Here is a 26,918-nt window from a genome sequence, read left to right as displayed (position 1 = left end):
GCACGAAAGAAAAGAATTTGGCCTGTAACTTAATCCTTCACCACAAGAAGCATCCAAGGGTACTATTTTGTGGTTGGTCCTCCAATGATTGAAAGATTTTTCATTTTGTTGGAACAAAAACAACTAAGTATTATTAAGATTGGTTGTCAATAATTGAAAGAAATATATTATTGAATCTTGGGATTAAAGCTGGTTTTGCACCATCTTTCTTAGTACTGGGGACAGCAATGCTAGGATTTAGTCATTCACGTGCACATTGTCTAATGTCCTCTTGGGATGGAATGATACAGAAGCAGCATAACGTATCAGGTGTGTCTTTGTATTGGGGATCTCAGTTTCTAGACGCACCATTTGGATTCTTATTATTTACTGTACTAAAGTAAACAATCTTGGCCACTGCAATTTTCTTGTGTCTTGAGTGATTGCATCTCCAGGATACTCCATCCATCATGCAACAAGAGTCAAAACCAGCTTCAAGCCCATCAATTTACAGAAAACATGTATATTGGTTCGCCTATGAGCAAAGGCTAGTTGAAATAGGAAGTCTTGGGAGTAGAGAAACTAGTTGAAATGTTTGGTAACAGAAAAGTATTGCATTCAAGAATTAGGCAAAGATTCTTCAGTCTCTTCTAAACTAAACCTTGGCGTGTTTTGCTAGTGGATTTATCAAGGGAAGTTCAACAAATACACTAAGGCTGTACACCACCTTTGCCATCTTCAGATTTAGCAAGCAAATGAAAACTGGTAGAATAGAGATCGTCAGACACTCTAGAATTTGACACCAATGAACTATGACAGAGCCAACCAAAGTCATAATACCAATCTGGAGTTTTTGGTCTTCAAAATAAAATAGTCTAACCCTCTGTCCGAAATTTGACATGAATCTGTTTTAGTTAATCCATTTATTGGAAGTTCAAGTTACCACATAATGGTATTTGTCTAGAAAGATTTTACTTTGACATAAAATATCATTCAGAATATTTATCCAAAACTTGACTGAGAAAAATAGCAATCAGGTTTGGAAATGTCGCCCCCGCGGGACTTGATAATTGTTGCTTTCAAGGCACCATCAGCAACATCAATTTGGCTTGAAATATTCCTACCCTTGACAAAAACAACATGATTCGGTCAAACTAGAGGATGAGTACAAAAACAATAGCAAAATAACTTAGAATAAAACCATGACATTGTATCGAGGCACTTGGATGGTTAGTAGACTCAGTTTAGATGCCGAGTCATAAACAAATAATCAGGCTAGATGACAACACAGGCACACTGCAGCATGATGGATACAGAATTGTCAAAGAAATGAAGGCCAGTGATGAAATGCAGACCCGAGTCCTGCATCTCCACCGAAAGAAAAACTACGAAAACCACAGTTTGAATATTCGGAAATGGAAAAGACATCATGAAAGCAACCATTATATTTGTCGATTCCTTACGTAAGTCTAAATTTAGTTGATAACCAACTGCTTGGCTTGGCCTACTCCGCGTTACTTGCCTGATTGCAAGTGCGTGAAAATGATAGGTATGTCCAGTACTTCTGACCAATTCCCTGAAGCCGATGAATGGGTTTGCAAGAACTGCTTGAAAGAGATCATAGGATAATTCTTACTACTGATTGGGTCCATTCAGGAAAAGGGTAGGAGAAAGTCCAGGCATATGCAGTTGCAACCGTAGCTATTCCTATTTGGATTCTCTGTTGGAAGGCAGGCGTGCCAATAATATTGAGCCACCTCAGATAAATCATGGGCCAAATCTTCTCTAACTACAGCAGTAGAGAAACAACATTCAAGACAGGGCTAAGAAACAGAAATGCCAAGTGCTTATGTCATCTAGGATGCATGTATGTGTCTTAATTGATAACCATCGTGATAATCAATGCGGACTTGAGCTTTGATTGATTTCATGTAAACTGGAATGCCGACACAAGCAGTAGTAGTTCAAACATCTATTGATAATAGCATTTCGTTTCTCTTTCTGTTCGTTTTTCTGGGTCACCAAAAAAAATCCAGTCTCAGACTTTGTCATCATTTGTAGTCATGTTTGGTCATCTGGGAAATCTACTGATCATTCAAATACACAGAAGTGGGAGACGAATAACCTACTAGTTCCCACTCTGAGCAGAAATAGATATAGGCATATTCCCCAGATAATTATCTTAATCAAGTGCTTTCCTCCATCGTAATGGAGGAAGGAGCAAAGGAATATGCTGCTTCTTCTTGAAGTCTTCAATGTTCTTTGAGTCTATTGAATCATGGACAAACAACAGATGAGCGCTTCGCTAGTTCTACAATTAGTAAAGCACAGTTAGATAGTCAGTCCAAACATTTATGAACTGTTGCACCAATTTTCTGAATTTTAATACTGTTGCTGAGTTGTTGATAATTCTTTATCATATGGTTGAGAAATAAACACTCTTATACAGAAAAGAAACAAGTATCTGAATACTACATCACAATGTGAAACCAGAAAGCCCCCTATTCGACATATATTATACAGGAGTACCACTTGCTCTTCCTTGACATATATTATACAGCTAGCAGTCACTTCATCATGTAACAAAATTCTCTGAACTTGTAATCATCTTAGTTTCCTCTCAAAACATAGCCTCATCATATCACTAAAACCTTGACTTGTTCTAGTTGTAAGATCTCTCTCCTCCCTTCCTTTACCAATCCTGTTAACCGTTTTATGATAAGTAACTTCCTAAAATATCAAAGATTCAGCAGCCACTGCCACTAATCTGACTCCACATGTAAGATAGAAATCATAATTAAGCACTGCATGTTCCACTTCCGAGAGCCTCCTCCTGGACCTAATTATCTAAGCCTTCATGGTATACTTCTGCTTAAATATCCTCATCCTCAGCATCATCACCTACTTTCTTGGTTTGATTATCTTTTACATCTTAAGCATTGGTGACTGATCATTACAACATAACTTTCCATTATACTGATTCCATGAGAGCTTTGTTCTTACAGATAATTAAATTGTAGCCTAGTTCTGTTGTTGAATTAACAGATTAAGCGACATCAAGCCTACCATACCACCTGTATGACCAATTTAGTTTTATAGAACTCATGTTAAATGCAGTCCACAAAACTAGTGACAAATCAACACATCTATAGTACCCAAATCTTCAGAAGAAATGAATTTTAAGAAGAAAAACAACTCTTTACTAAAAATGTTGCTCTTAACTTAGAAGATAAATTTTCCAGAGCTTTTGGATTTTGATCTTCTGTCCATTATCCTTCATACTGTCATAACTTTACGTAGGAGCAGCTCTTATGTTCCGGTCCAATAAAATTTCCATATCCAACTGAATCACATTGTTTTGTCATTGTCTAAATTACTTGTGATAATAGCTCGTCATGGTTCTATCTCCTATCACTCAGGCTCTAAACAAGCAACTCTTTCAGAAACTGCCTGTAGAAAATACTAGCTCTCTGTTTCTATCTTTTTTCAAACATTTTACGATTATCACTTAATTGATCTTGAAAAACCTTACAGCAACTATTTAGATTGTACAACATTATTGAAAAAAAAAAGACAAGAATAAATGTCATTATGTCCACAACAAACATGCCATTTCCATGGCCAACTGAAACAGGCTATTGGATGTACTTTTTTAGTAGATTAATACACCAACTTCAAACTGCAAACCAGATTAGCAAATTCATCCCATGTTTTATCTTCCCACAAAGACAAAGATATACACAAATTCCACTACAAACGGAATGAAGTGAAATTAAGAAAATTGAACAGCACTAGAATAACTGAGACAAGTTTACTGCCATAATTACCGAAACTAGATTTGTAGTTCAACAAATGTGTGATTTTAAAACTGGAAATGCAATGATAATAAGCACAACTAAGAAAACACAGAGAGAAAAGTTGTAGTTGCAGCAGTTACAGATGATTCAGAAGAACCATCATTTATCTGTGATCAGAGAGCACTTGAGATGCTTCTTCAGACTGTTCTTGTTGTTGTTGGAGGAGGAGGAGGGATTCTTGCCACTTTTGTGCTTTTTCTAGAGATGGCTTCAAATCATTCGGAGAAGAGCAAAAAATACAGCCCAGAGTGCCAATCTCCAAAGAAGAAAACTGCCACTTCTATTCATTCTTTGCAGGGGGTTCATCACCATATCATAATACTTTAAACATCACAACAATGAAAAACCAAAGTTGTAACTACTTTGCTAATCACCTACAATATCCCACACTTTTCTTGCCTGATAAGACTTAAAGCTCCTAATTCAACTCAACTTTATAAAGCTTATAATAGTGGATTTTCAATGATGAACCTTCTACAACTACTTAAGGTCTATCTATGATCATTTGTTGACAAACCTACTTATAGAAATGATCATTTGTTGACAAACCTACAAAAACTCAAGTTAACACATTATGAGAAAATAACTTTCTACATATGAGAATTGTTAAGTCACTCCATATTAGCATTTTATTCGGATTCACTTTCCACCTTCAATTTCTGATTGGTCTCATGGCAAAAGCAAAACTTTATTGAGGAACCAATCAAAACAAGCTAACCTATATTTCTCTTTACGCTTTGCAAGGTTCATCATCACTTCATCTGCTCTGGATTTGCACACCAATCCAAACTCAAGCTGGAGACAACTACCACGGTAATCATTGGCAGTGTCTCCTCCTCTTTGGCTAGGTAATAAGACTAAAAGCTCCCAATTCAACTTAACAAGGTTCACATATTGATCTTTATCTACAAAACCTTCTAATACTACATCCAACAAGTTGTAACAAAAATTCTTCTAACATGTGAAATGTAGTCATTCCTTATTATTCTACCTGAGCTAATAGTTTGACCTGAAATTGCACGATAAGACTTCAAATACATGCTCCAAATCCTGATTCAGAAAAATAAAATAAAATAGAGCAAAGCTTATAGCAATGATCTTACATCCCAGCGACCTGCCCATACTAACATAAACAAATATGCTATAGTATATGAATAAATGTCAGAATCTTTGCTTATTCTTCAACTTGAATAACTAGTCCAGCTTCAAAGTAGTTAAGCCATTATTCGCCACATAAAAATTTCAAATTCCAACAAACAAAAATCAACATACAACCCCTATTAGACAAAGAAATCATTAGAAATGCTGATCACCGAGAATAGCTAAGCATTTCAATGTAAGACTTCGTTCAAGAAAACTGGAAATGTTACTAATGCATAAAACATGGAACTAAAGGGCAGAACTGCAGAAGAGACAAAAGTTTGAGCTTTCGTTTAAGTTACAAATTTATTGAGGAGAACCATGAATTACTTCTACTCAGAGAGTGTCTGAGAACCTTCCTCAGATTGTTGCTGTTGCTGTTGGAGGAGAAGGGATTCTTGCTGCTGCTTTTGTGCTTTTGCGAGAAAAGGCTTGAAGCCCAGTTGCAGGGTCAAATACCCGAATGCTAAAGCTCCTAACACCACTACCCCTGACCTCATTGCATTCATCTTTGCCGTCCCTCTCATTCCTCTTCTTCTTGTTCTTCTACCTGTTATTTTCTTGCCCGACCACTCTTCAGTTTCTCGTGTATGCTCTCACCAGTATTGATTGGAAATTGTTCATTTCGCAAGTTTTTTTCTTTTCCTTATTTTCAAGAAATTTGTAAATTCCTAAAGTGCCTAAAGCAATGCGCTTGCACTGCAGCATACTGCTAAGCGGGGTTTTGGGGTATAATGGTATTTACACATATATTATTAAATAAAGTGGTTTCACAGGTGAAGATCATCGAATTTTCACTTTCGAGAAAGTAATTTTCACTCACCTCAACAAAACCTTCGAATTTCCGGCATTCCGCTGCTGTTTCTGACTACTAAACTCCACAGGTATAAGTTCCTATGAAAAAGAAAAATTCTTTTATATCTCTTCATCATCTTGTTCTGCTCTACTCTGAACACCTGAATTTCTACAATATCATTAAAATACTCGTCATATGATTATCTACTCTAAAGAAGTGATTTTTATTACAAGTTCACATCACAACAGGAGTCCCAATTGCAGCATAGTATTTGGTTTTTTAAATGGGTTTGGGGAATTAAATAATGGGTTGCAATTGATTTTTCTTGTGCAGGTTGACAAAGTTTTATGGTGCGTGGTTTTTCTCCAGCTGCTGCAGCTGCTGTTTTTAGGAGGCAAAATTTCTTGATAAGGTGTTTGGGAGGCTACAGAAAAGAGAAGAACTACAGCAACAATTTCCATCATCATTGTGTTATCAGAATGCATTCTGCCATGAGCGGTGGTCTCTCTTTGGAAGCTGACGCAGTTAGCATTTTGAGATCAATTACTCCTACTCTTGACCCAACCAGACATAAAGGCCAAGCTGGTGTGCAATCTTTCTGCTTTTGTCTCTGTAAAAAAATACGCTTTACATCTCTCACACACTCATTGACTGATATCTAAGCGAAATGCTATTGGCTTTTGTACATAGTTGTGGTGTTGTTAGTCTTTAATTTGGGGTTGCTGAAAACGATGGTGCTTGAGATGACCCAAGTTCTTAAATTTTGTAGATGGACCCTTTTTTTTAAAGAATTTTATTAGTTCCATATTCACAATCATTGCAGACAATCTATTATAGTTAGGATCAGAAGAGAAAGTAGTGTTGACATTTTTCTTCTTAATTTTGGATGTGTGTGTGTACGGCACTTTATTTAGAGAACAGTTGCAAAGCTAATGGATTATGAAAACCAAGTTGTGACATTTTTCAGCAAGTAGATTACATAGTGAGAAGCACGCATAGATGGTTAGGCTTCTGCAACAGTAGTTTTTCTAAAACCACCTGAGGTCACTTCATAGCTAACCTTCAGACTGATCGATGACACTACTTGGTTTTCCGTGGCAGTGGTCATACATTGGATACTTATTGTGGAGGATTAGTTTCATCAGGTTACATAAAGGATTTATTCTGGTTTCATCATTTGCTTTGGGCCCTGCTAAAACAAAAGATTGGTATTTACCTGTTCAAATGAGATCCACCGTATTATTTTTTGAGCTGATGGACTATGAGTAGCTATTTGATCATAGCTACTTGTTAGTAGTGGCGTTGAAGAGATATTGAAGTATGGTCTCTATCCCGGCCTTGGCCATTATGTCAATTTTATCTTTGTTAGTTGGCCTTTTGTTTGGACTGAACTACCAGGAGAACTGTTTTCCTTCTTCATTTTATGCTTTAAACTTCGGATTAAGTTTATCTTGGACATGAATAGCTAAATAGGTGGATGTGAGAGATTGGTGATGTAAAAATTTGTCCAGTAGTTGTCACCACAGGCAACTGAATGGATATCGTCTTAGAACTTTTCCAGCCACTCCATCTATTAATCAACTATGTTGAGTTTCCAATGGGAAAATGGCTGTCTAATTGATAGTTTTGTTCCAACTTGTGCATATCCCAATTAGGAAAAGTAGCTGTCGTTGGTGGATGTCGTGAATATACTGGAGCTCCATATTTTTCTGCTATATCAGCTCTAAAACTTGTGAGTCCTACCAATCTGTGCTTCTGTTTGTTGTCATGTTTTGTTTCAATTTCCTGTACCTATCTATTTTTCAAATTTAGCTGCTCAAGAGTTCCTAATTTACATCTTCTGTGCTTCAGGGTGCAGACGTATCACATGTATTCTGTACTAAAGATGCTGCTACTGTCATAAAAAGCTATAGTCCCGAGTTAATAGTGCATCCTATTCTGGAAGAATCTTACAGCATCAGGTGGCTTTCTTTCTTGTCTTCCTTTTGGTGCTATTCTAACTACATTCTTTCTTTTCTCTTAGTCACGTAGAGAGTTAACCTTCAATTTGTGGCTTATAACTAACTTTTGTGGAAGATCACTTCCAGGAATGAGGAAAAAGGATCAATATTAGCTAAGGTGATTGAGGAGGTAGATAAATGGATGGAAAGATTTGATTGTCTTGTTATTGGTCCAGGACTCGGGAGGGACCCCTTTCTCCTTGTACGTATCTTTCATTCTAGTCCTTCCAAGTTTTAAACCTGCCTGAAGAAATTGCCTCATTTCATGGTTTAATGTGGTCATGTGGAGGTCTTGATGTATCCCAGATGATATAGAATTGAAGTGATGAAATGTCAGATGTTGATATAAGATGAGCGTAATGATGGTTGTTTCACATTATAATGTGGAGAGACTATGGTTTTATAGTATATACTCCTAATTTGGTTATATTATAGTTTCCCTTGCATTTATTTTTGCATGGAACCAAAGAGCCATCAAATTCAGAATCAATCCTTGCAACATGTCTTCTTCTTTTTTTTTTATAATGGTTGCTGTAACAATCTATTCTAACGATCAAGTTTCATGTCCAGGACTGTGTGAGTAACATCATGAAACATGCAAGGGAGTCCAATGTGCCAATGGTCATTGATGGTGTATGTAACTACAGAGATGGAATTTATTTTCCTCAAGGCATATATTCCTGAATTGCTTTTCATCTTTCAATTTTTGAGCCCTTTGTGCTGTTGCTTTTCCAGGATGGGCTTTTTCTTGTTGCAAATTCCCCTGATCTAGTTAGAGGTTATCCGTTAGCTGTTCTGACTCCAAATGTTAATGAATATAAGCGGCTTGTTCAGAAAATATTAAATTGTGAAGTAAATGATGAAGAAGGAAGCAAGCAGTTATTGGCTCTTGCAAAAGGGTATGTGCTTGATTGACATCTGCAAGCTATTGTTCACTTATTCGGTAACCTGCCTTGTATCAGTTGTCATATGAAGTTTGATAACTTGTGCAAATGATGATAAGGATGTTCTCCTTTCCTTCTGAGACACCTATAAAGGATGTTTTTGGTGCTGATTAGTGATACGCACAACAATCCTAAGTGAGGACATACATAAATCCTACCAGAAGCAGAATGACCCGTGGGAGGGAATGGGATGTGTCAAAGTATTGGAAGGAAAATCTTAGTCACACCAGATTGGATGGCCTACTTGTATTCATGGTAGTGGTACATGATCCATGCTGACATATATGCTTTTACTCCACCTAAAAGGATGATAGCTCATCCTTAACCCCTCCTCTCCTCCCAACTATTTCACTGTTACTCTGATTTATTCAATGAAAAAGCAATTTTTATGCTAATCTTTGATTTTGGAATGAAGCAAAATAGTGCAGGAGATTTCTTTTGAGCTGCATCTCATAGCATGTTTATAATTCGATCATTGACTCTTAGTGTTGCATGTTTCTGTATTGTGTGCTTAATTCTATAAAGTCAAATAGCAGTCCAATAATTGAGTCTCTTCCTGATTAGGATTGGTGGTGTGACAATCTTACGAAAAGGAAAATCTGATTTCATCACTGATGGTGAAAAAGGTAACTTTTTATTTCTTCATTTTTTTTTCCCCACAAGGTCAGAGCTTGTTACATACATAAGCTACTCTGTTTCCCCAGATTTAATTACCTACCAGTGAAACAGATCTGCAAACACACTACTTCTCACTAATCCCGCCTTGGCTTTTCTAGTGCACAAAAGCACACTTAATGATCTTCAACAATGTATGAACATGGAATTATATCAACGAACACGAAAGGGGAGAAAAAAAAAAGGATTCATACATGGGCATGGATGAGTACACAGTCCAAATTCTGGTATTGTGCTTAAAGAGTTATTCTAAATTATAACTTCTTGGGTGCTCGAAATCCAGTGGGTGTCTTCCCCATTTTGAGCATGCTACAATGTTCTGCTTTTCTTTTTATGTGATTAATGTATGCATAGATTTGAAGTTTTCTTTTTTGGTTTATGCAGTTAGTGCAGTAAGCATATATGGTTCTCCTCGGCGTTGTGGTGGTCAGGGTGATATACTTTCAGGAAGGTAAGCCATTGTGACGAGTTCTCTACATGTATACCATTGGTCTGGTGTCGATTGTCCATCATTTCATAGGAGATTTCTTGTACCTTTTTTGGCAGTGTTGCTGTATTCCTTTCTTGGGCTCGTCAGTCTGCTAATAGAGGAGAGTTGGGTACGAATCCAACAATTTTAGGCTGCATCGCTGCATCTGCAATACTGAGAAAGGCAGCTTCTCTTGCATTTGATCAGAAGAAAAGGTCGACTCTTACCAGTGATATCATCGAGTGCTTGGGAAGAAGGTAGGTAGTTTCTCAAATAATTTTGTTAAAGAGTTATGCTTTAAGCATACGTACTAACAAAAACTCTTATTTTTTTCTCCTTTCTGCAGTTTGGAAGAAATCTGCCCCGTCATTTCGTGATATGAATAAACCCATGATAGAGTCCGAGTAGTTTGGCTTCTTGCCGGAATTGGTCAAAACCCGATAGGGGAAAACTGATATAAAACTAAAAGTTGAAGCATCTTTGTATGGATATTAATTTTTTTTTAAAAAAAAAACCTTTATATGAGAGTTTAAATTCGCAATTATCATATGATTAAGAGCACAGCTATTCTCCAAAAAATTTTTTTTTTTTGGAAAAGCATAGCTATCCTGTTTTGCTAGCGAGCTATTCACGGAAGATAGCAGGATCCTTGCCCGGGGCATGGTCCAATGGTTTTGTTCCTGCAATTTCTTTGCTATGATATCTTTCTTTTATAATCATAATCAGAGAATAATGCAAATTTAGAAAGTTCCATCAATGTACTGGGACATGGAATGCAAAAACAATTGGCAAAAAAAGAAAAGGAATGTATATTTTCTTAACGAGCAAGGACATCACCATGGAAGAGGAGTAATGGAGCTTATAAAACTTTTCCTATCTATAATTTCTCAAGGGAATACGATAATGGGTGTAAAACGAATCAATTCCTCACTGTAAAATGAAGAGAGAAATTGGCTCATAACTTAAAAAGAGGCCTCCTGAACAGCCTGCAGCATCGGTCTTTTCTCCAAACACAGGAAAAAGGGCAATCTCAGGATTGTTTTCTCATCGTGAAGAACCAAATTATTAAACGAACGAGTGATGAGCCACCGTGCATTACTCACTTGTCGGTGATCCACTTTAGCTGCAGCGAAGCAGCACCTTATTACTAGAGTCATTTTTCAAGGAAACGTTATTGCCTAGGAAGCAGTTGGAAGGGACATTGAAAGATACACCGACAAACTAGACAGATCAGTCGCAAATCTGGAAAACATGGACAGTAGGCAGCCCAAACAGGCTGGTACATGTTATTAGCCACAAACCATGACAATCTAACTTAACTAGTACATAGTTAAACACTACTTAAGCCTTAAAACTGAATTTGTGCAGAATTTAGTTACATAACTTAGGAATAACAAAGGTGCAACACATATTCTTCTGTCTTTTAAAGTCTCTCTATGCAGTCATCTATCAGTTTGGTATGTCTCCAGTACTTGATCTGAAAAATCTCTCACAACTCCTGCAAATTCATTTCATTTGTCAGTCATGGAAAAAAAAAAAAGTGAAGCGTACACTTGATGTAGAGCAAATCAACTAAAAATTAATTACCTCATAGAAAGTTGGGAAAGGGGAAGGGGGTGGAGTTGGGCTGAGAAGTAAAATAGTCAAATCGTAAGTGTGAAGATAATTTTTGGATTAAAAGTTCTCATTGTTACATTAAATATACCCCAAATATAGACCAGTCACTAAATTATACACCACAAAGTGAAACTGCATGAACACCTAAACAAAGTATGCACAATCCTATCTACCTGCAAGTGGCTTATGTAGCAAAGAACACATCTAAATCATCCATACGCATAAAGTGTAGTCAAAGGCAACCATGCGGAAGATGACAAGTTTAAAAGCCTTCTTAATCCTCAAACATAATCGTGAGATTTGATTGCTCAAACCACCAGAGAATTACAATGTTGACAGTGTCCAAAGAAAACATGAAGAGATCTAGCGGAACCAGAGAGCAAAGTGACATAATTGTCAAACTCTGGTACATGCATGAGGATTCACCGTGAAGATAGAAGTACTCACAGTTGGATAATTCTTCACTTCTGCCTAAGAATCGGCAGGTGGTTGCTGTTGGTGTGGCCACATCTGCTGAGGCATATAAGGACGAGGCTGATGGCCATAAAGAGCTTGATCAACGGGTTTACCCATATACATCCCTGGAGCTCCAACCGGTGGAGCAGACTGGGCTGACATGTAGTAGTAAGGGACACCCTCTGCAGGACCTCCAACAGGAAGGGGCCCTCTGGGGATTGATGCAAGCATCTCCTCTTTCAAGTCCTCTCTTGGTACTATGTCAACCAAAAAATCAAATATGTCAGTCCTAGTGATGGCTGCTGCAATGTCATTTTTTTGAAGGGTCCTCCTCTTATTCTCCTCTGTGTGGTTCCACGCACGCAGGGTTAACTCGAGGATAAACATCTCACAGGCCCGGGCAAATATAACTGGTGCTTCTGCTGAAATCATTCTAACATCTTCATCCGCTTTCATTATTTTCTTGATCCTGGCCAATGGCAGGCTATGATTCTTGAAATCAGTCACTTGCTCAATTTCTTGGTACTGGTTTGCCCAAAAGTTCTGGAGCTGTTGCTGCAATTGCTGCTGTTGTTGCTGGTGAATGTGCTGATAGGCAAGCTGGTGTTGCGCCATCTGAGTAGAAGAGGCAGGAAGGCCAGCTGTTTGAGGAGCTTGAACTGGACCAGCTGATGCAGAAGGAGAGAGGCCCATCATTTGGTTAGTTTGATATGGTGCAACACTATATGGCACATGAGCAGAGCTACCAACCACCTCCATACCTGGAAGTTGTCCGTTTCCTTGCTGATCCATGTTTTGTCAAGTCTTAGGTAAAAGCTTTAGGATATTCACTTCCTGAATGCAACATGGAGAAAGAGTGAATGGATATTTGGAGAGAAGAAAAAAAAAAGTGTAGATATTAGAATACTATTTAGCTAAAGTTGGACAGCCTTCATTTGTTTTTTCATCCCAGAGGAAGACACATATTGCATGGAGTGGAAGTAGGTAAATTACTTTGAATTCATAAATCCAATAAACTCCATTACTATAACAGCTCAAGGGCTATTTATGATATGTGGTGTGATAAGCCACCTCAACAAAATAGTTATTTTGACAGAACTCCTCAAATACCATAACCAAAAGCCCAGGTCAATCAATCAGTAATCGTTCTTGCCTTGTCTAATGCTTTGGAGTCATGTCTAGTAACTTCAAGTTTGATACCTCCAATTATGCAGAAACCAAGTGCCTAGACATTTAATGCAATGGAAAGTTCTCCAAAAGCCAACAACATAAGAGTCATGTAATAACACATGATGCATCTGTAACATCCAAACATATAATTCATAAAGACTCCACCATAGTGCACACTCAAGTAGGACCAGGGGGTGTTCCATCAACAATCAACACAGCGAGCAGAATTTACTGGGGATGGTAGAAGTTAGAACAACAAATGATCAGAAAATTATCCAAACATCTTCCTTATCATAAATGCGGCTACATTACCGAAAAGCAAAATTAAAAAAAAAAATGTTTACAATAGGCATACAAGGAATTCTACATCACCGAGTGTCATGATGACAAAACTCTCTTCAATACTAAAAGAATGACGACTGAACAGTGTCAGAAAATACAAACCAAAGCAGAAAGAGTCTATATATCAGCGAACGCAAACAACAATAAACAGCAGAAACTAGTTTGATTAAATAAGATGAAAGACTCAGCATATCAAATTTCCGGCAAAAAATAAAGCCATACCATTCAAAAGTCAACTAGTAACGAAGAGACAGCCTTGATTTAACCTCAAGAATACCGAAAAATGGCCCCTTTCCTTTCATTTTCAACAATTAATCATTTTGTAAAGCACAAAAGAAACATTTAATAAGGTAACTATTATACCCATAAACCACACAGCATGAATCAGATTCGACAAGCACAAACTCACTTGCCTTTTCACAAAAACATACACATACCTATGCCTGGTAACTCACAACCAGATTAAGCATCAAATTAATACAAACTTGGGTGAAAAAAAGGGCAAACATCAAGAGAAACAGCAGCAAAGCCAAAGAAAAACACAAACATCCATAACAGCATCACCATACACTTATGTTGCATTCTATACCGTATATGTAGGTTTAGAGACGAAACAACAGACTTAATAGGATGATTCAACAAAATACACCTATTTACATGCAGTGAAACACCAGGAAAATCCCAGAAACAAAAGTAGCTAAATCATCACACAAAAGTATAAAAAGCAACAATCTTTAGCGAACTTAAACTAATTTCTTTCACGGGTTCAGATTAAAGTTGATACCTTTCACTGAAATTCACTTACTTGAAACTTCAAAAAAGCAACAACCTTTAGCAAACTTAAAACTAATTTCTTTGACGGGTTCAGATCAAATTTGACACCTTTCACTGAAATTCACTTACTTCAAAAAAGCAACAATCTTTGGCAAACTTAAACTAATTTCTTGACGGGTTCAGATTAAATTTGATACCTTTCACTCAAATTCACTTACTTGAAACTTCAATTCTGCTCAGGATCAAATAGCCCTATAACAACAAAGCAAGAAAACCCACGAGTCCAAATCATATCAAACTTGTAAAGACACAAAATTTAAGCATAAAAATTAAGTCTTCATGCATATGCACGTATCTCACCTAGACTTCAAGGGACCTCAAGGGTTTAAGAATAGGGATAAACGGAGACAGAGGATAGAGTGAATCCCAAGTCCAAACTGCATGTGATGTTGTCACTATATTTGCCTTTTTGTTTCTCTTCTAAATCCTTCAACGGGCTATTGTTTTGTGCACTGAGGTGGGTGTATACGTGGTCCCTTGAGAAAAAAAAAGGAGAAGAAAAAGGAAAAGAAAAGAAAAAGTGGAGGATACGTGGCTGTTGGTAATGGCTTACAAGAGAAAAACAAAGAAAACAGTAGTACGTACTAATGTCTGAGTAGTTTTTTTTTTGTTTTTTTTTTATTGTTTCCCCGTCAAGCTCAACTTTCTCCAATAAATTTATTTACCTGCTTTTAAAGTCTATAGGCCTCCACCAGTCATTTTTTATTTATTTTTCGCTCCCTCATTCCACTTAAACTTGATTAGTTGTATGTTAGGTTTGTCCATTTTAAAAAGATACACTTGGAAAGTTGTTTCTGTTTAAATTGTTTCATTTCTTTAAATTAAAAGGTAGATTACCTCAAAACTGGATCAATCTCTGAGGTTCATTGCTTTTTTTTTTTTCTTGGATTAATTTTAGAAACTTCCTCTAAGATTTAAAACCTAACATCACCTAACACTTTTGAAGTTTTAGAAATCTCAGTAACTTCCCTTGAATGACAACTCTCTCCGGTCTAGCCATTCAGTTCTTTTGAAAGTTGTTGTAATATATGATTCATTTGTTATATTTATCACTTGTTTAGTCCCCTTGGAATTTGGTATAATTTATCACTTATTCATTCGGAATCCTAGATAGATTTTTTTAATTACTTATATTGAAAAATATATATTTTGTAGAGTTGAAAGTCGAAAAAGTTGTAAATCATTAGCAAAACATGATGAATTCATGTATGGTATTTTAAAACATGATAATTTTATGAGTAAATTCTAGTATGCCTTTTTTTGTTACTCACAACATATATGCACTATTAATACTAGGTACATGACTATTGATATGTCCTATTTTTCAAATTAAAAAAAAAAATTAAGCAAGAAATTCTATTAATTATTGTCTTTGCCCCTAGTGTGAAAGTTCTTTCCGGCTCTGCCATTGCTTTGTAGTAAAAGTTTTTGCTTTTGGATGTGAAACTCCAAGAAGGAATTTGTTCAAGTGATGAATATTAACACTTGAAATTCTCCAAAATTAAAATGAATTGAGTGGGCCGATGAGTGGTGAGTCACGATCAATCTTATATTTTTACCTAGTCATGCAACTAGTTTATGTCATGACTGCACTCATGATGATCCCTTGAGATTTCCAAATTTCAGGCGAGTCATTATCATCACTACTAGGTGACTCGGTCACATTGGCAACTATATATACTTTTGTCATTTTCAGTCCAATTTTATAACCCCCGCCCCTTCCCCCCTACCCCAAGTTAGATTTGTCCTACCCTATATTCTAAATAAACATAGGCCTGTCCGACAAACAAATTTTTGATCAAGTTTATCTGCTATAAATAAGTTTTTTAATGACGTTAGCTACAGTGACTTTAAAAAACTTTTCATAGTTTTTAAACTATACACTTTAAAATTTTAAAAAATTTACATACTTCAAAAATTTTGCTTACAACTTTTATAGTAAGTTACAGTGAAATTTTAGACAAACGTCTAAAAAACTCATTTGTCAAACAGGACCATAGTTTAAATGGATTAGGAATTAAAATTGAGAATTCACAACAATAAGGCGTCTAGAATACAGCATGTCCCAAGTGGATGGAACTAAAACAAAATTTGTGGGAGCAAATTTGGGCCGAACTTCTGCAGAACAAGGTCTAGCCTGCGCCCCAGCCCACTTTTATACGTTGTGGAAAACTGGAAATGCTCATAGGTGTTATAGGTGTAGTTTGTCAGCATGTTGGCCACATGATGAGACAGTATGGCATTATTCAAGGAATGGCATATTTGATGTTAAATCAGCGTATCATTTGGCAAGAAACTCTAAAATCATCGAGTAGTAAGGAAAAGAACTTATGGAATGGAGTATGGCATCTCAATATTCCTCCAAAAGTCAGAGGGTGTTCATATGGAGGGCATGTTCAGGTATTTTACAGGCCTGTTTCATAATTTAAATGCTAGAATAAGATGTGAAAATAAAAATTGCAGATGATGTGGGTGTGAAGTGGAAACTGATAAACACATATTTTTTGAGTGTGAGTTTCACATGTAAGAAGGAAGAACAATATGTTTGGTTTGTAAACTTCCCAAAGGAGATTATGTACGCTGCAAATGCAGATTTACTTTAATGAAGTTCCGTTTTTCATTATCATCAAAAAAAAAAAAAAAAAAACAAGTTGGCCCCACATTGTTATCATTTATTTCTTAAACAAAATTCTAATTCTTTTACTTGGTCAACTTTAAACAAACTTCATTGTAATAAACTTTAACTTTTTTTTAGTGTGAGTTGAAAAACTCGAACCCAAGACCTTTCACTTGCACTTCCTCCCCGTAATAAAACTGTAACTTAAAACGAACTTCATCGTAATACAAATCTTTTTTTGTACCCTTCTATTTACAATTTCTTCTCTTGCCACCTAACTCAATCCAATCCTTCCCATCATAACAAAACTTGCTAAGTCGTGCTAAGATATCATTCGATCTTTTGTGAGTAATGCAATGCATCATTAGTCAATTTGCAAGGTAATTAGAGGGTAGATCTCGCTGAGAGGAGAATTAGATTAAATAATAAAACAGAAGAAATTGTAACTAGTAAGTGTGTTCCAGACCTCCTTCTTAAAAAAAAAAAAAAAAGGTAAACTGAGCTTTTATTAGTAATTTATAGAGAAAAAAGGTGAACTGTACAAATTCCAAAGGAAGCAAGGCATTGGAACCAGCGAACCGCTACATGAAGAGAAGAGAAGGAACTACTTAGGCAAGCAAACAAACAACTCTAGAACCTTAACAGTACCTAATTCGGCACCATCCTCATTCATTCATTTAAGGAAGTAATAACAACAGCTACTAAGGGAAAGACAGCTCCACTAATTTTTACATGGTCCCAGAGATCAACCCCCTCCCTCCCTCCCTCCCTCCCTCTCCACTCCCCCTTCCACTGTTTTCCTGTCTTTTAGCAGCAACTTGCACATTGCAGGTGGAGGAGATTATGAACTTCTATTTTGTGGCTGCAAATACTGCTGGCCCTTCCACCTGGAAAAATATCACCAAAAAGAGGTTACAAAAGAGAACAAATTTCAGTATCACCAAATGACCTCACTGAGTATATATATATACACTCCTGGATTCCAAAAAAAAGAAAAAAAATGGTTTGCACAATTTTTTTCTTTTTCCTTTGCGTAGGTCGACTGTATTACTTGGCTGGTAACATAGAGAGAATCTCATCTGTTTACCATGAACTTTGCTCCCCATATTTCTTCCTCTTTAGCTGGAATTGCAGTGATCTTATTCTTTGGATTCTCATAGCTTCTCAGTTCACCCAAAGCTGTGGAGAAGAAGCAACCTGAACAAACAAACAGACATCAACGTACATTACAAGATAGCAAAGAAATTTGAAACAAAAGATGTACTAACAAAAAAAAAAAAAAAAAATGGAACTTTAGTGTCCTTAACACAAAGCAGTTAATATATTCATTAATTTAAGAATCAATTCTTTGATGATGGCTAACTTAAGCGCCTAAGAATCAAATTTACCTTGAGGGAAAGATGCAAGGGACTTGCCACAAGCACCTTTAAGCAAGTCAGCATCATCTGCAAATGCTACCCATCCATCAGCAGTGATTCCCCAATATAGAGGAACCTTAGCCTTTTCATCCTGTCACAACATCACCAACCACACCCGCTGGATTAGATACGACTTAAATGCAATAAAACATTTCAATGAAGTCAAATTGGTAGGTAAGGAGATTGAAGATCACTCACAGTAGCCACAAACAAGGTGGAGGTGGCCTTGTCGAAGACAATAAATGCAAAATTCCCTTCTAGGTGGCCAACAACATGGTTTGGAGGGTAAGGTGCCCTGTCACGAAGCGCCTTGTATGCTTCAATCATCAAAACCACCTCATTTGCAGACTTTGAAAGCCCGTATTGTTGCTTCAGACTCCCTAGATTATCAAGTGCTCCCTCAAACAGGCAAAATATGTCATCCTTAACTGCGAATGACCTGCAAATTTTTATGGCCAAGTTAGCTTCACGCGTCTCACTTTTAAAAAAATTCATCAGATCATCGCACGGTAGGTAAGAGTTAAACTAGTGGGTAACTGTCAATTTTAGCTTAGAATTTCAGTAAGAGAACTTTGTTGTTACCAGAAACAACTAGTCAATAGTCATAACCAACAAAACCTCCTTTTTATATATTTTCCAAACCACTTGTGGAAAAGTAGTTGCCCATCATCGTCACCATTAGAATAATACAAGAAAATAATTATTTTGCAATTAACCTATAGACAAAGTGCTAGCGTTACACGGCTTGATCCAAACTTTGAAAGACTGCCATTTTGAGCCGGCATGATTGGCATAGAGACTAGATAAGGATTCTAGTAGGGTCTACCAAGGCTCCGGATTAAAGGAGGGCCCAACTTTTGGAGATAAAATCTAAACCAGAACATGGTCACCGAAGATTACGAGTACCTAAAGAATATCACGCTTTTTATTACTTGACACAATTACTAAGCAGACTTTTTTAGGCAAAAATTGAATTGGCTTAATGTTTTCTGACTAAACTATCAGATTTTTTTTTTTTTTTTTTTGGGCATGTTGCCTTTTACTCCTCTAATGATTGACACGTGTATGGATGCAATCTAACGTATGTGGTACCAGAAGTTTTGGAATCAAGACACTATACAATCCGAGGTAACAAAGAAGGATCCACAATTTTTTTTTTTTTTTAAAAAAAAAAACAGGCAAAGAGAGAGAAGGTAGTACAAAGTGCGATATATACAGATTCCAAACGTGGCAAGAGAGCGAGGAAAATTTGGACAACTGGACTAAAAAAAATCTTGGAATCGGTGACTTCCATGACTTAAAAACTTATGTCGTCATCATCATCTAAATCACAACCGCTCAAGAAATATTTGTTGCCAAAGCTGAGCTGAGAGATGCTAACAAACCAGTACATGGATAAAATCACAAGAAAAAAAGACATATAATTATCCACAACAGAAAGAACCTCCATGGTGATTACTAACCAGCTTACAAGATTATAGAGTTTGTAGTTTATTACTACAATACTATAGAGCTTTTAGTTTATTCTAGTTTTATTATAATAAGCTTAGCTCCAGAAAGCTTATGTATATCCAGAAAATTATCAGATTCTTGAGTAACATAAATCTAAAGAAATACAGAAACCCACTTCAGGAATTTTATAATCAAATATATCCAAAAGATTCATCGCGATGTCAATATTCCATGCATTCCATACAGACCCATCAAATTCTGATCAACCAGTCCCCCACCTTTTGATTCTTAATCATCATCATCATCTCGTCAAACGGCCAAGATCACTACTACTTTACTCCTAAGTCAGCTCACCAAACATTTTTTTTTTTCCCTTGAATTTCCCTGTCCATCTATTTACTAACTTAATTTTTTCTTGATTTTACGTTTCTCGAACTGATTGGTAATTTTATTACCTGGGGTGTAAAGGTGACTCGTTGTGATGAGTATAAGCTAACTGGGCATCATCGCCGATCTGCATCGACACCGCCGAGGAATTGGTTTGTAAAAACCGATTCACCAGCGCCGCCGCTGTGATCTTCGGCGACGGTGTCCGGCTACCTGCTGCCACCAGCTCATCCGGCGGCGACATTATTGAACTGCTAAACACTCCCAACATATTTGATATCTAACTCCGAAACCCAAACCCCCAAAATTTTCTATCTCCAAAATTTATCTAACGGACACAGAAACACTCTCTCTCTCTCTCTAGAAATGTGAAGGTAATGGGAATGGAAGATGGAGGGTGGTCGACGAGCGAGACAGACATATATAGAAAATGCCGGTTGGGCAAAATTGTAATTTTACTCAATGACGGTGAAAGTTTCTATATAGTTTTTGCTTTTAAGTTTGGGCAATTTCTAATCTAGTCCCTCGCATCTATCAAAAGTTTACATTGAAGAAATTTAATTTATCGCCAAATTTAATCTACGATCCTATATTTTAGTCATCGTAGCCCATTTGCCCTAACTAGTTCCTAAATTTACAAAAAAGTTTAGTTTCAATTTATCATGTTTAACATGAAGCAATTTAATTTATCTAACATGCATCTCATGTTTACTAAATTTTGGACTACAATTTTATACATAATGATGCCTATAAATCACGTGAATGTAATTTTAAAGCAAGCACTAAATTTCTACTTATGATAAGTGGATTAATCAGCGAAAAAAATATGAAATACTGCACATATAAAATTTTCTATAAAATAAGAATATGGTTAATAATATTTATTGCAAATTACCAAAGAAACTTGTCATATTACAATGGGTTGATTTAGGGTGATTTATCGTGCTGAAAAAGACGCAATATTTTAATAGTTTCAAGTATCAAATTGTGAGAAAAAAGAAACAAAATAAATTCTTTTGCAAAGCAAAATATGCGGTGCCATTCAGCAAATATCGATTTCTTTCTTTTATCGGGAAATATCCAATGAGGAAGAGGGGAGCATGTGAAGTGGGGTCCAGAGGACGGGCGATGATTCCCGTGTGCAGGGATAGGATTAGTGGGGTCCACTTGGGTATGGGACACTTGTAATTTTGGCGGTATTTGTGATGAAGAAGAAACTATCTGGTGCGGCTCGTTGAGTTCTTTGTCTGCTACATTTGGGAAATAGGATTGAAGGTGGTTGTGCCACGTCAAAAATTTAATTATTTACGAGTTCCAATTTAGATTCTTTGTCTATCATTGTTTAAAAGAAAGAAACTACTACTGTAAAAATAATAATGTCAACATTTATTGCGGATTCTATTCTCTCTTACATCATTGAAATATTGATGCGTGGAATTTTTAAAAATTTTTATTAAAAAATATAATATAATAATTTAATATATATGAAATAAAAAAATTATTAAAAATAATGTAAAAACTTGTTTTTGACCAAAAATGACTTTCCAAACAAAATCTAATAATCAGGCTTGTATATGAGTTGGAGCAATGGACGTCAAACCCTAACTTGATGGAAGAAAGTCAGTTCTAGGAATAAAGAAAAAGGAATTTCACTTTTCAGACGCCATTCCATCTATCTTTTGATGTACTAACACTGTATTGAATGTATAACACCTGTCTAAACGATCCACTTTAGCTGGCAGAAACCAATTGGAATGTCAATTTTTTTTTCAAAAGAATTTTACATTTTACGTAATATATATATATTTTTTAATTAACTATTTATCTCACCCACATCAAATTATTATAATATATTTGATACTAAAATTATTATTTGCAGGTACTAAATTAACTTTAATTAGGCTGTTGAGTGGAAAAGACAGTCTAAACCAACTCAAAAGTTGTGCTGCAGTTTGATGGATTTAATCTGGAATAAAGGGCAAGTCCAAGGTTCTAACTTCCAATTTCCAAATCTGTGGATGGAGAATAATTGGAGATGGACCCTGTTTAACTTTCAATGTGCTGATCTAATTCCGGGGCAGGTTTGATGATAATTCTCACGTTAAGCCCAACTTGGTTAGCGTACTATAAAGTGTGTTAATTAGTGTCAGTACCCCTGAATGTAGAGATTAAATAGCATACAATATTCTGTCTGCTGGCCCAGGGGGAAAGAAACAGATTAGATATTTAGATCAGTCGGACAAAACTACGAAAGTGAATTATTCTAGTGGCTGTCCTAGTCGGCCAGACTAATTAAGAATGCTAAATAATTAGTGTATTTCTTGTCAGAGAGATACCATCTAACATGGAGGGATGCAAGATTCCGTGGCAATTGGTCTGGTTACATCAACCATTTGGTCTATTCTTCTGTTCTAACGCAAAATTGCTATACATACCATGAGGTTGTAATTTTGTATACTGCTGTTATACCCAAAAAAAAAAAAAAAATCTTTCGTATACTGACTGACAATGTATACATTATTGTCAGTTTTAAATGAATGATAATTATATAGTATTCAAATTTGAAATTCAACATTTGTACAAGGTTCATGGATTCAACGATGATATCGTATATATATTATCAGTATATATAAATTTTATTTGAAAAAAAAAAGTTTAAATAAGTGGGGATTTGCATAGTGGAGAAGCTTTCGATTAATCTTCATTAACTTTTGTCTTCGAACATCTTTATGTTTAGAAAAATCTTCTCAGTCTAAATTAACCTAAATGCTTCTTGTAAAATATGGAAAATATTCTTTTGGAGAATTTTCAATGGCAGCACAACGAAGGCATTCAATTTGCTTTCTTCCCTCGAGTTCTACTTCTACATCGCTTTCTTCTTTTTGTTGGTTCCGTATTGTCTTGTCCAAGCGGCGGCAATGAGGAGGAAGACAATCAATACATATAATTTACTAAATTTAATTATTATAATTGCCATAAAATATGCTACATGTACAGCGCTGATTAAACATACAACTTGGTGATTGCAATGCCCACGGTATTCGCAGGCACTATGGCGGTGGTGGTGAAACCCTCTATTGTAGCTTTATTCTTTTTTTAAAAGAAATTTTACATCAAAATAATTAAGAATTAGTTTTTTATCACTAGCAGTGCATATATTATTAGAGTAATATACATGATAACTAAACTTAATTTCATTTTGAATCTAAATTTTACATATATGACATGCATTCATACCTGATTATAAATACATTGTGAATGTATAAAAAATTAATTCAAACAGTTAATTGTTATACCAATTTTTTTTTTTTTTTTTGTTTTCTTTATCTTCTTTAGAATAAAGAAAAGCAAAAAATTGTTATTCGCAAGGAAGCCAAGAATTTTTTTTTTTTTTGAGCCATACCATCTATTCCATGTAATATTTAGTTCGAAATTATAATAAGCTAATTTGACTTTGTCATATGTGTTCGCATTTTTCATTATTCAATAGGATTTGTTTGCTTGAAAAAGTTTTGCAGTTGAGATATACAAAAGCGTTTCCTGGGTTTAAGGTCCGTGGGGGTCTCCTCCTGTCACCAATTGGCTGGATGGAGGTTCTCTGTGGATCCCACCTTAGATTACTTTCGGATCGTCTTTCATGTAACCTCTGAGTGTAATCTAATTGTGTGTGTTGGTTTCTATCGTTTGACAGAAAAAAAAAGATATATACAAAAGCATTTGCGTAGAGAATTGTCCAGCCAATGATGGTGCTCTACTTTCCTTCTTGGATTAAGTGCATATGCACATGGATAATAGCACTTTTTTCATATCAAATTGGAGCTCCACTTTTTTTTTTTCTTTATTCAGGCCCCCTCGTCAAAGAAGAGTGAAGCAACAAAATTAATGCTTACTAGTTGTTTATTCGGACAAAATTTTCATTCATCATTGAAATCCCATAAAGCTATTTAAAAACATAGGGAATAGCCGTGAAAGTGGGTCGAGTTTTACTCAAATTCAACCCCGATCCAATGTATTTGGATAGGGTTTGGATATAATTTTTGAAATCCAAACCCAGACCCTATAAAAGAGTCATAGTTTGGGTAGGATTTGATTTTTTATAATTCATATTCAAATCCAAATCCAAATCAGATTTTATTCAAATCCATTTATACACACATATATATATTAGTAAATTTATAAAATAATTTAATATATTTATGACCATGGATCGAATACAATAAAATTAGGGATGGCAATGGGGGTGGGTGCCCACGGGTACCCGCCCCGCCACCCGCAAAAAAAAAAAAAAAAATATATATATATAAATATATGTATAATTATATATAATATGTAAGTTAATTAGTTATAAACTTATGATAATGATATTATTAGTTAGATGTATTATATAATGTATATTAGTTTATGTAATATAATTGATATTATCAATTATATGAATAATTATACATGTCTACTAATAAAATTTATTAATTAGTTATACTAAATTTACTAATACATTTATACTAAATTTCTAATTACACTTAATAGAATAACACTTGTTTCTCAAAAAAAAGCACAAACACAATAATGAATTAGTGATTGCATTTGTACTAAAAGTGAAAACTTGATTATTTTAATTATATTTATTTTATCATATTGGATTGTATTCAAATAACTTCTGTTTGATTGTTTTTATGTGTTTCAATTGTAAAATTACAATGAATAATAATTTGGTGATGTGTTGATATTTTAGTACTTGATTATTTATTAAAATTTAATTATAATAAAATTATATAATAAAATTTTTTTAACCCCGCGGGGGAAGCGGGGCAAGGCGGGGCGGGGCGGGGGGAGCAGGAGGCGGGGGCGGGGCGGGGCGACGGGGGGAACTAATAGGCAACGGGGCGGGGGGCGGGGGAGGGGTCCCCCACCCCAACCCCACCCCGTTGCCATCCCTAAATAAAATTTCATGGTTGTTAGATTAAATAATACACTCTTAACCTAAGAAAATATCATCTAATTCTACCTATCTATCACGCGCTTCTATTGTTCTCGTTATAGTTATTAAACCTAGCCCCGTCAGGCGGTTGAACTGGTCGGCCTGGTAACTCGGGCATTAAACTAAATCGGGTCTCTAATTTGACCAGACAAGCAATTAATCCGGTCAAACCCGGACAATTCAATTGACCCGGTGGTTTAATTGGGAACTTGCCTGGTTTTCCAATTGATCCGATTTACCTTTTTTTTTAATTGTGGGTCTTTGTTTTTGAAACAAAATATATATATGCTTTTGATAAGATTTGTACATTGGATCTTCATTTAAATATATATAGACTTTACCACTTACTTAGTTTTTATTTGATAACTAAACATTTTGTAATAAACTTGTTTATTTTTTTATTATATAATTAATCATTTTAACTTTTAAACTGACAATATTTGATTAATTAGAAAATTACTTTATTTTTTAAATAAAAATAAAATAATGTAAAATAACGCTTTATTTTTGAAAACAAGTGATATAAATTTTGTTTTATACCTGACTATATTATTTATTTATTTAAAAGTGCGATAAAATGGAATTAAATCTTCTATTAATATGTATATATTTATTATATATCATTATAAGTATAATAATTAGTATCTAAAAGCACTTTATTATATATTTTATGTATATTAAAATTACTATTTTATATTTATAAATATTAAATTAATACTCGACGGTTCAACCGGTGATCTACTTATTGACAGTGACCAGTCCCTTTGCCAGATTCTTTATTGAGTTGGGTTCAACAACTATGGTTTTCATCTCCCTCTTTAATTAGTTTAATTAGAAATCTCACAATCTACTTTCTTTTGCCTTACCATCTCTCAATTTGTTTTTGGAAATATTTTTATTTTAGTTTTTTACTTTATGATCAGAAAAAAACTAACGAATATCATTGGATATTCGAACCATGAAGGTTTGAATTTGAATTTACTTTTTCAAACCCATAAAGATCTGGACCTATGTCTAAATCTAACTAAATTTAATAGATTTAAATTTCAATCAAAGAGATCTAATATATATTTTATCCATTGACATGTCTAGTCGTGAACATCAATTACCATTCTCTCGTTTCTTGAAAAGGAGAAGCAAACAAAATGAAAAGAAAAGAAAAAAAAACAAACCATTATCCCGAATGAAATATGGAAATAAACATCAAGAAATAACATACTTTGCAAAATAATCTTAATGGATGGTTTTAACCCTAGATACCATAAATATGCCATAAGTCAATCTGATGAAAGGAGAAAGAGAAGAAGATGTCAATAGGTGATCATAATGGGATTTCGATTTTCCAACCGCAGGACTTGGCCACGTAGATGATGAATAATTGTTGCGGTGGACCAAAGCTGAATGGGCTATTTGAGGGATGTAATTGTTGCCTTGATGGTCCATCACGCTTGTGAAATATGCAAAGTATCTCAACGGATGAAAATTAACCACTCATAAATGAAATGTCACTGGATTTTATATTAAGATTGTGAAATTGATTGATCCAACAACAGATATAAAAGGAAGTGGGGCTCTGGCTTAGCACAACCAAGATTATTGTACTTATTGCTATTGGACAAAATCCTATCTCAATTTCTTTTTCTTGCTTAAATTAAAACTGACCACTTATTTTTTTTCTTTTTTCTCCCTTGACCCTGGGAGCATTCAAAAATTGAAAGTGACCATTGCAGGGATAAAGTCATTAGATTTTCTTCAATCCCAATGGCTTTTTGTTGTTGGGAGGTGACCCT

General features: G+C 35.3%; 3 protein-coding genes across 6 annotated transcripts; 1 reads left to right on the top strand and 2 right to left on the bottom strand.

Annotated features, from left to right (window-relative positions):
* Positions 1–5,774: 5,774 nt before the first annotated feature.
* Positions 5,775–10,401, top strand: LOC113765243 (ATP-dependent (S)-NAD(P)H-hydrate dehydratase). Its single transcript, XM_027309355.1, has 11 exons — positions 5,775–5,860; positions 6,106–6,357; positions 7,428–7,504; positions 7,624–7,733; positions 7,860–7,974; positions 8,343–8,405; positions 8,508–8,671; positions 9,281–9,342; positions 9,776–9,842; positions 9,938–10,117; positions 10,207–10,401. Exons 2-11 carry the CDS (start codon positions 6,120–6,122, stop codon positions 10,235–10,237), a joined length of 1,107 nt encoding a protein of 368 aa, XP_027165156.1. The 5' UTR covers positions 5,775–5,860; positions 6,106–6,119; the 3' UTR covers positions 10,238–10,401.
* Positions 10,402–11,061: 660 nt separating this feature from the next.
* Positions 11,062–14,694, bottom strand: LOC113765122 (nuclear transcription factor Y subunit C-9-like). 4 transcript variants are annotated; one of them, XM_027309183.1, is made up of 5 exons: positions 14,580–14,694; positions 14,417–14,471; positions 12,695–12,767; positions 11,925–12,601; positions 11,062–11,358 (listed from the first exon to the last, which is right to left on the bottom strand). In XM_027309183.1, exons 3-4 carry the CDS (start codon positions 12,723–12,725, stop codon positions 11,949–11,951), a joined length of 684 nt encoding a protein of 227 aa, XP_027164984.1. In that variant the 5' UTR covers positions 12,726–12,767; positions 14,417–14,471; positions 14,580–14,694; the 3' UTR covers positions 11,062–11,358; positions 11,925–11,948. The 4 variants fall into 4 exon arrangements, with proteins under 4 accessions (XP_027164984.1, XP_027164985.1, XP_027164986.1 ...); XM_027309184.1 differs by having other exon boundaries at positions 14,438–14,471; XM_027309185.1 differs by lacking the exon at positions 14,417–14,471.
* A 2,680-nt stretch (positions 14,695–17,374) lies between these two features.
* On the bottom strand, positions 17,375–20,537 carry LOC113764840 (stem-specific protein TSJT1). Its single transcript, XM_027308856.1, has 5 exons — positions 20,222–20,537; positions 18,513–18,753; positions 18,285–18,405; positions 17,984–18,093; positions 17,375–17,783 (listed from the first exon to the last, which is right to left on the bottom strand). The coding sequence occupies exons 1-5, from the start codon at positions 20,422–20,424 to the stop codon at positions 17,748–17,750; spliced, it is 711 nt and encodes a 236-aa protein (XP_027164657.1). The 5' UTR covers positions 20,425–20,537; the 3' UTR covers positions 17,375–17,747.
* Positions 20,538–26,918: the final 6,381 nt, after the last annotated feature.

Source organism: Coffea eugenioides, chromosome 3 (assembly GCF_003713205.1).
Source record: "Coffea eugenioides isolate CCC68of chromosome 3, Ceug_1.0, whole genome shotgun sequence".
NCBI classification, from domain to species: Eukaryota; Viridiplantae; Streptophyta; class Magnoliopsida; order Gentianales; family Rubiaceae; genus Coffea; species Coffea eugenioides.
This window is presented reverse-complemented; position numbering and strand designations above follow the sequence as displayed.

Coding starts and splice junctions, on each gene's coding strand:
- LOC113765243 (XM_027309355.1), top strand. CDS start 6,120: ATGGTGCGTGGTTTTTCTCCAGCTGCTGCAGCTGCTGTTTTTAGGAGG. Junction 7,975..8,342: donor GGAGGGACCCCTTTCTCCTT/GTACGTATCTTT, acceptor TTTCATGTCCAG/GACTGTGTGAGTAACATCAT. Junction 9,343..9,775: donor CATCACTGATGGTGAAAAAG/GTAACTTTTTAT, acceptor TGGTTTATGCAG/TTAGTGCAGTAAGCATATAT.
- LOC113765122 (XM_027309183.1), bottom strand. CDS start 12,725: ATGGATCAGCAAGGAAACGGACAACTTCCAG. Junction 12,602..12,694: donor AGGAAACGGACAACTTCCAG/GTATGGAGGTGG, acceptor CTTCTGCATCAG/CTGGTCCAGTTCAAGCTCCT.
- LOC113764840 (XM_027308856.1), bottom strand. CDS start 20,424: ATGTTGGGAGTGTTTAGCAGTTCAATAATGTCGCCGCCGGATGAGCTG. Junction 18,406..18,512: donor CCACCTTGTTTGTGGCTACT/GTGAGTGATCTT, acceptor ATGTTGTGACAG/GATGAAAAGGCTAAGGTTCC. Junction 18,094..18,284: donor CCTTGCATCTTTCCCTCAAG/GTAAATTTGATT, acceptor TTGTTTGTTCAG/GTTGCTTCTTCTCCACAGCT.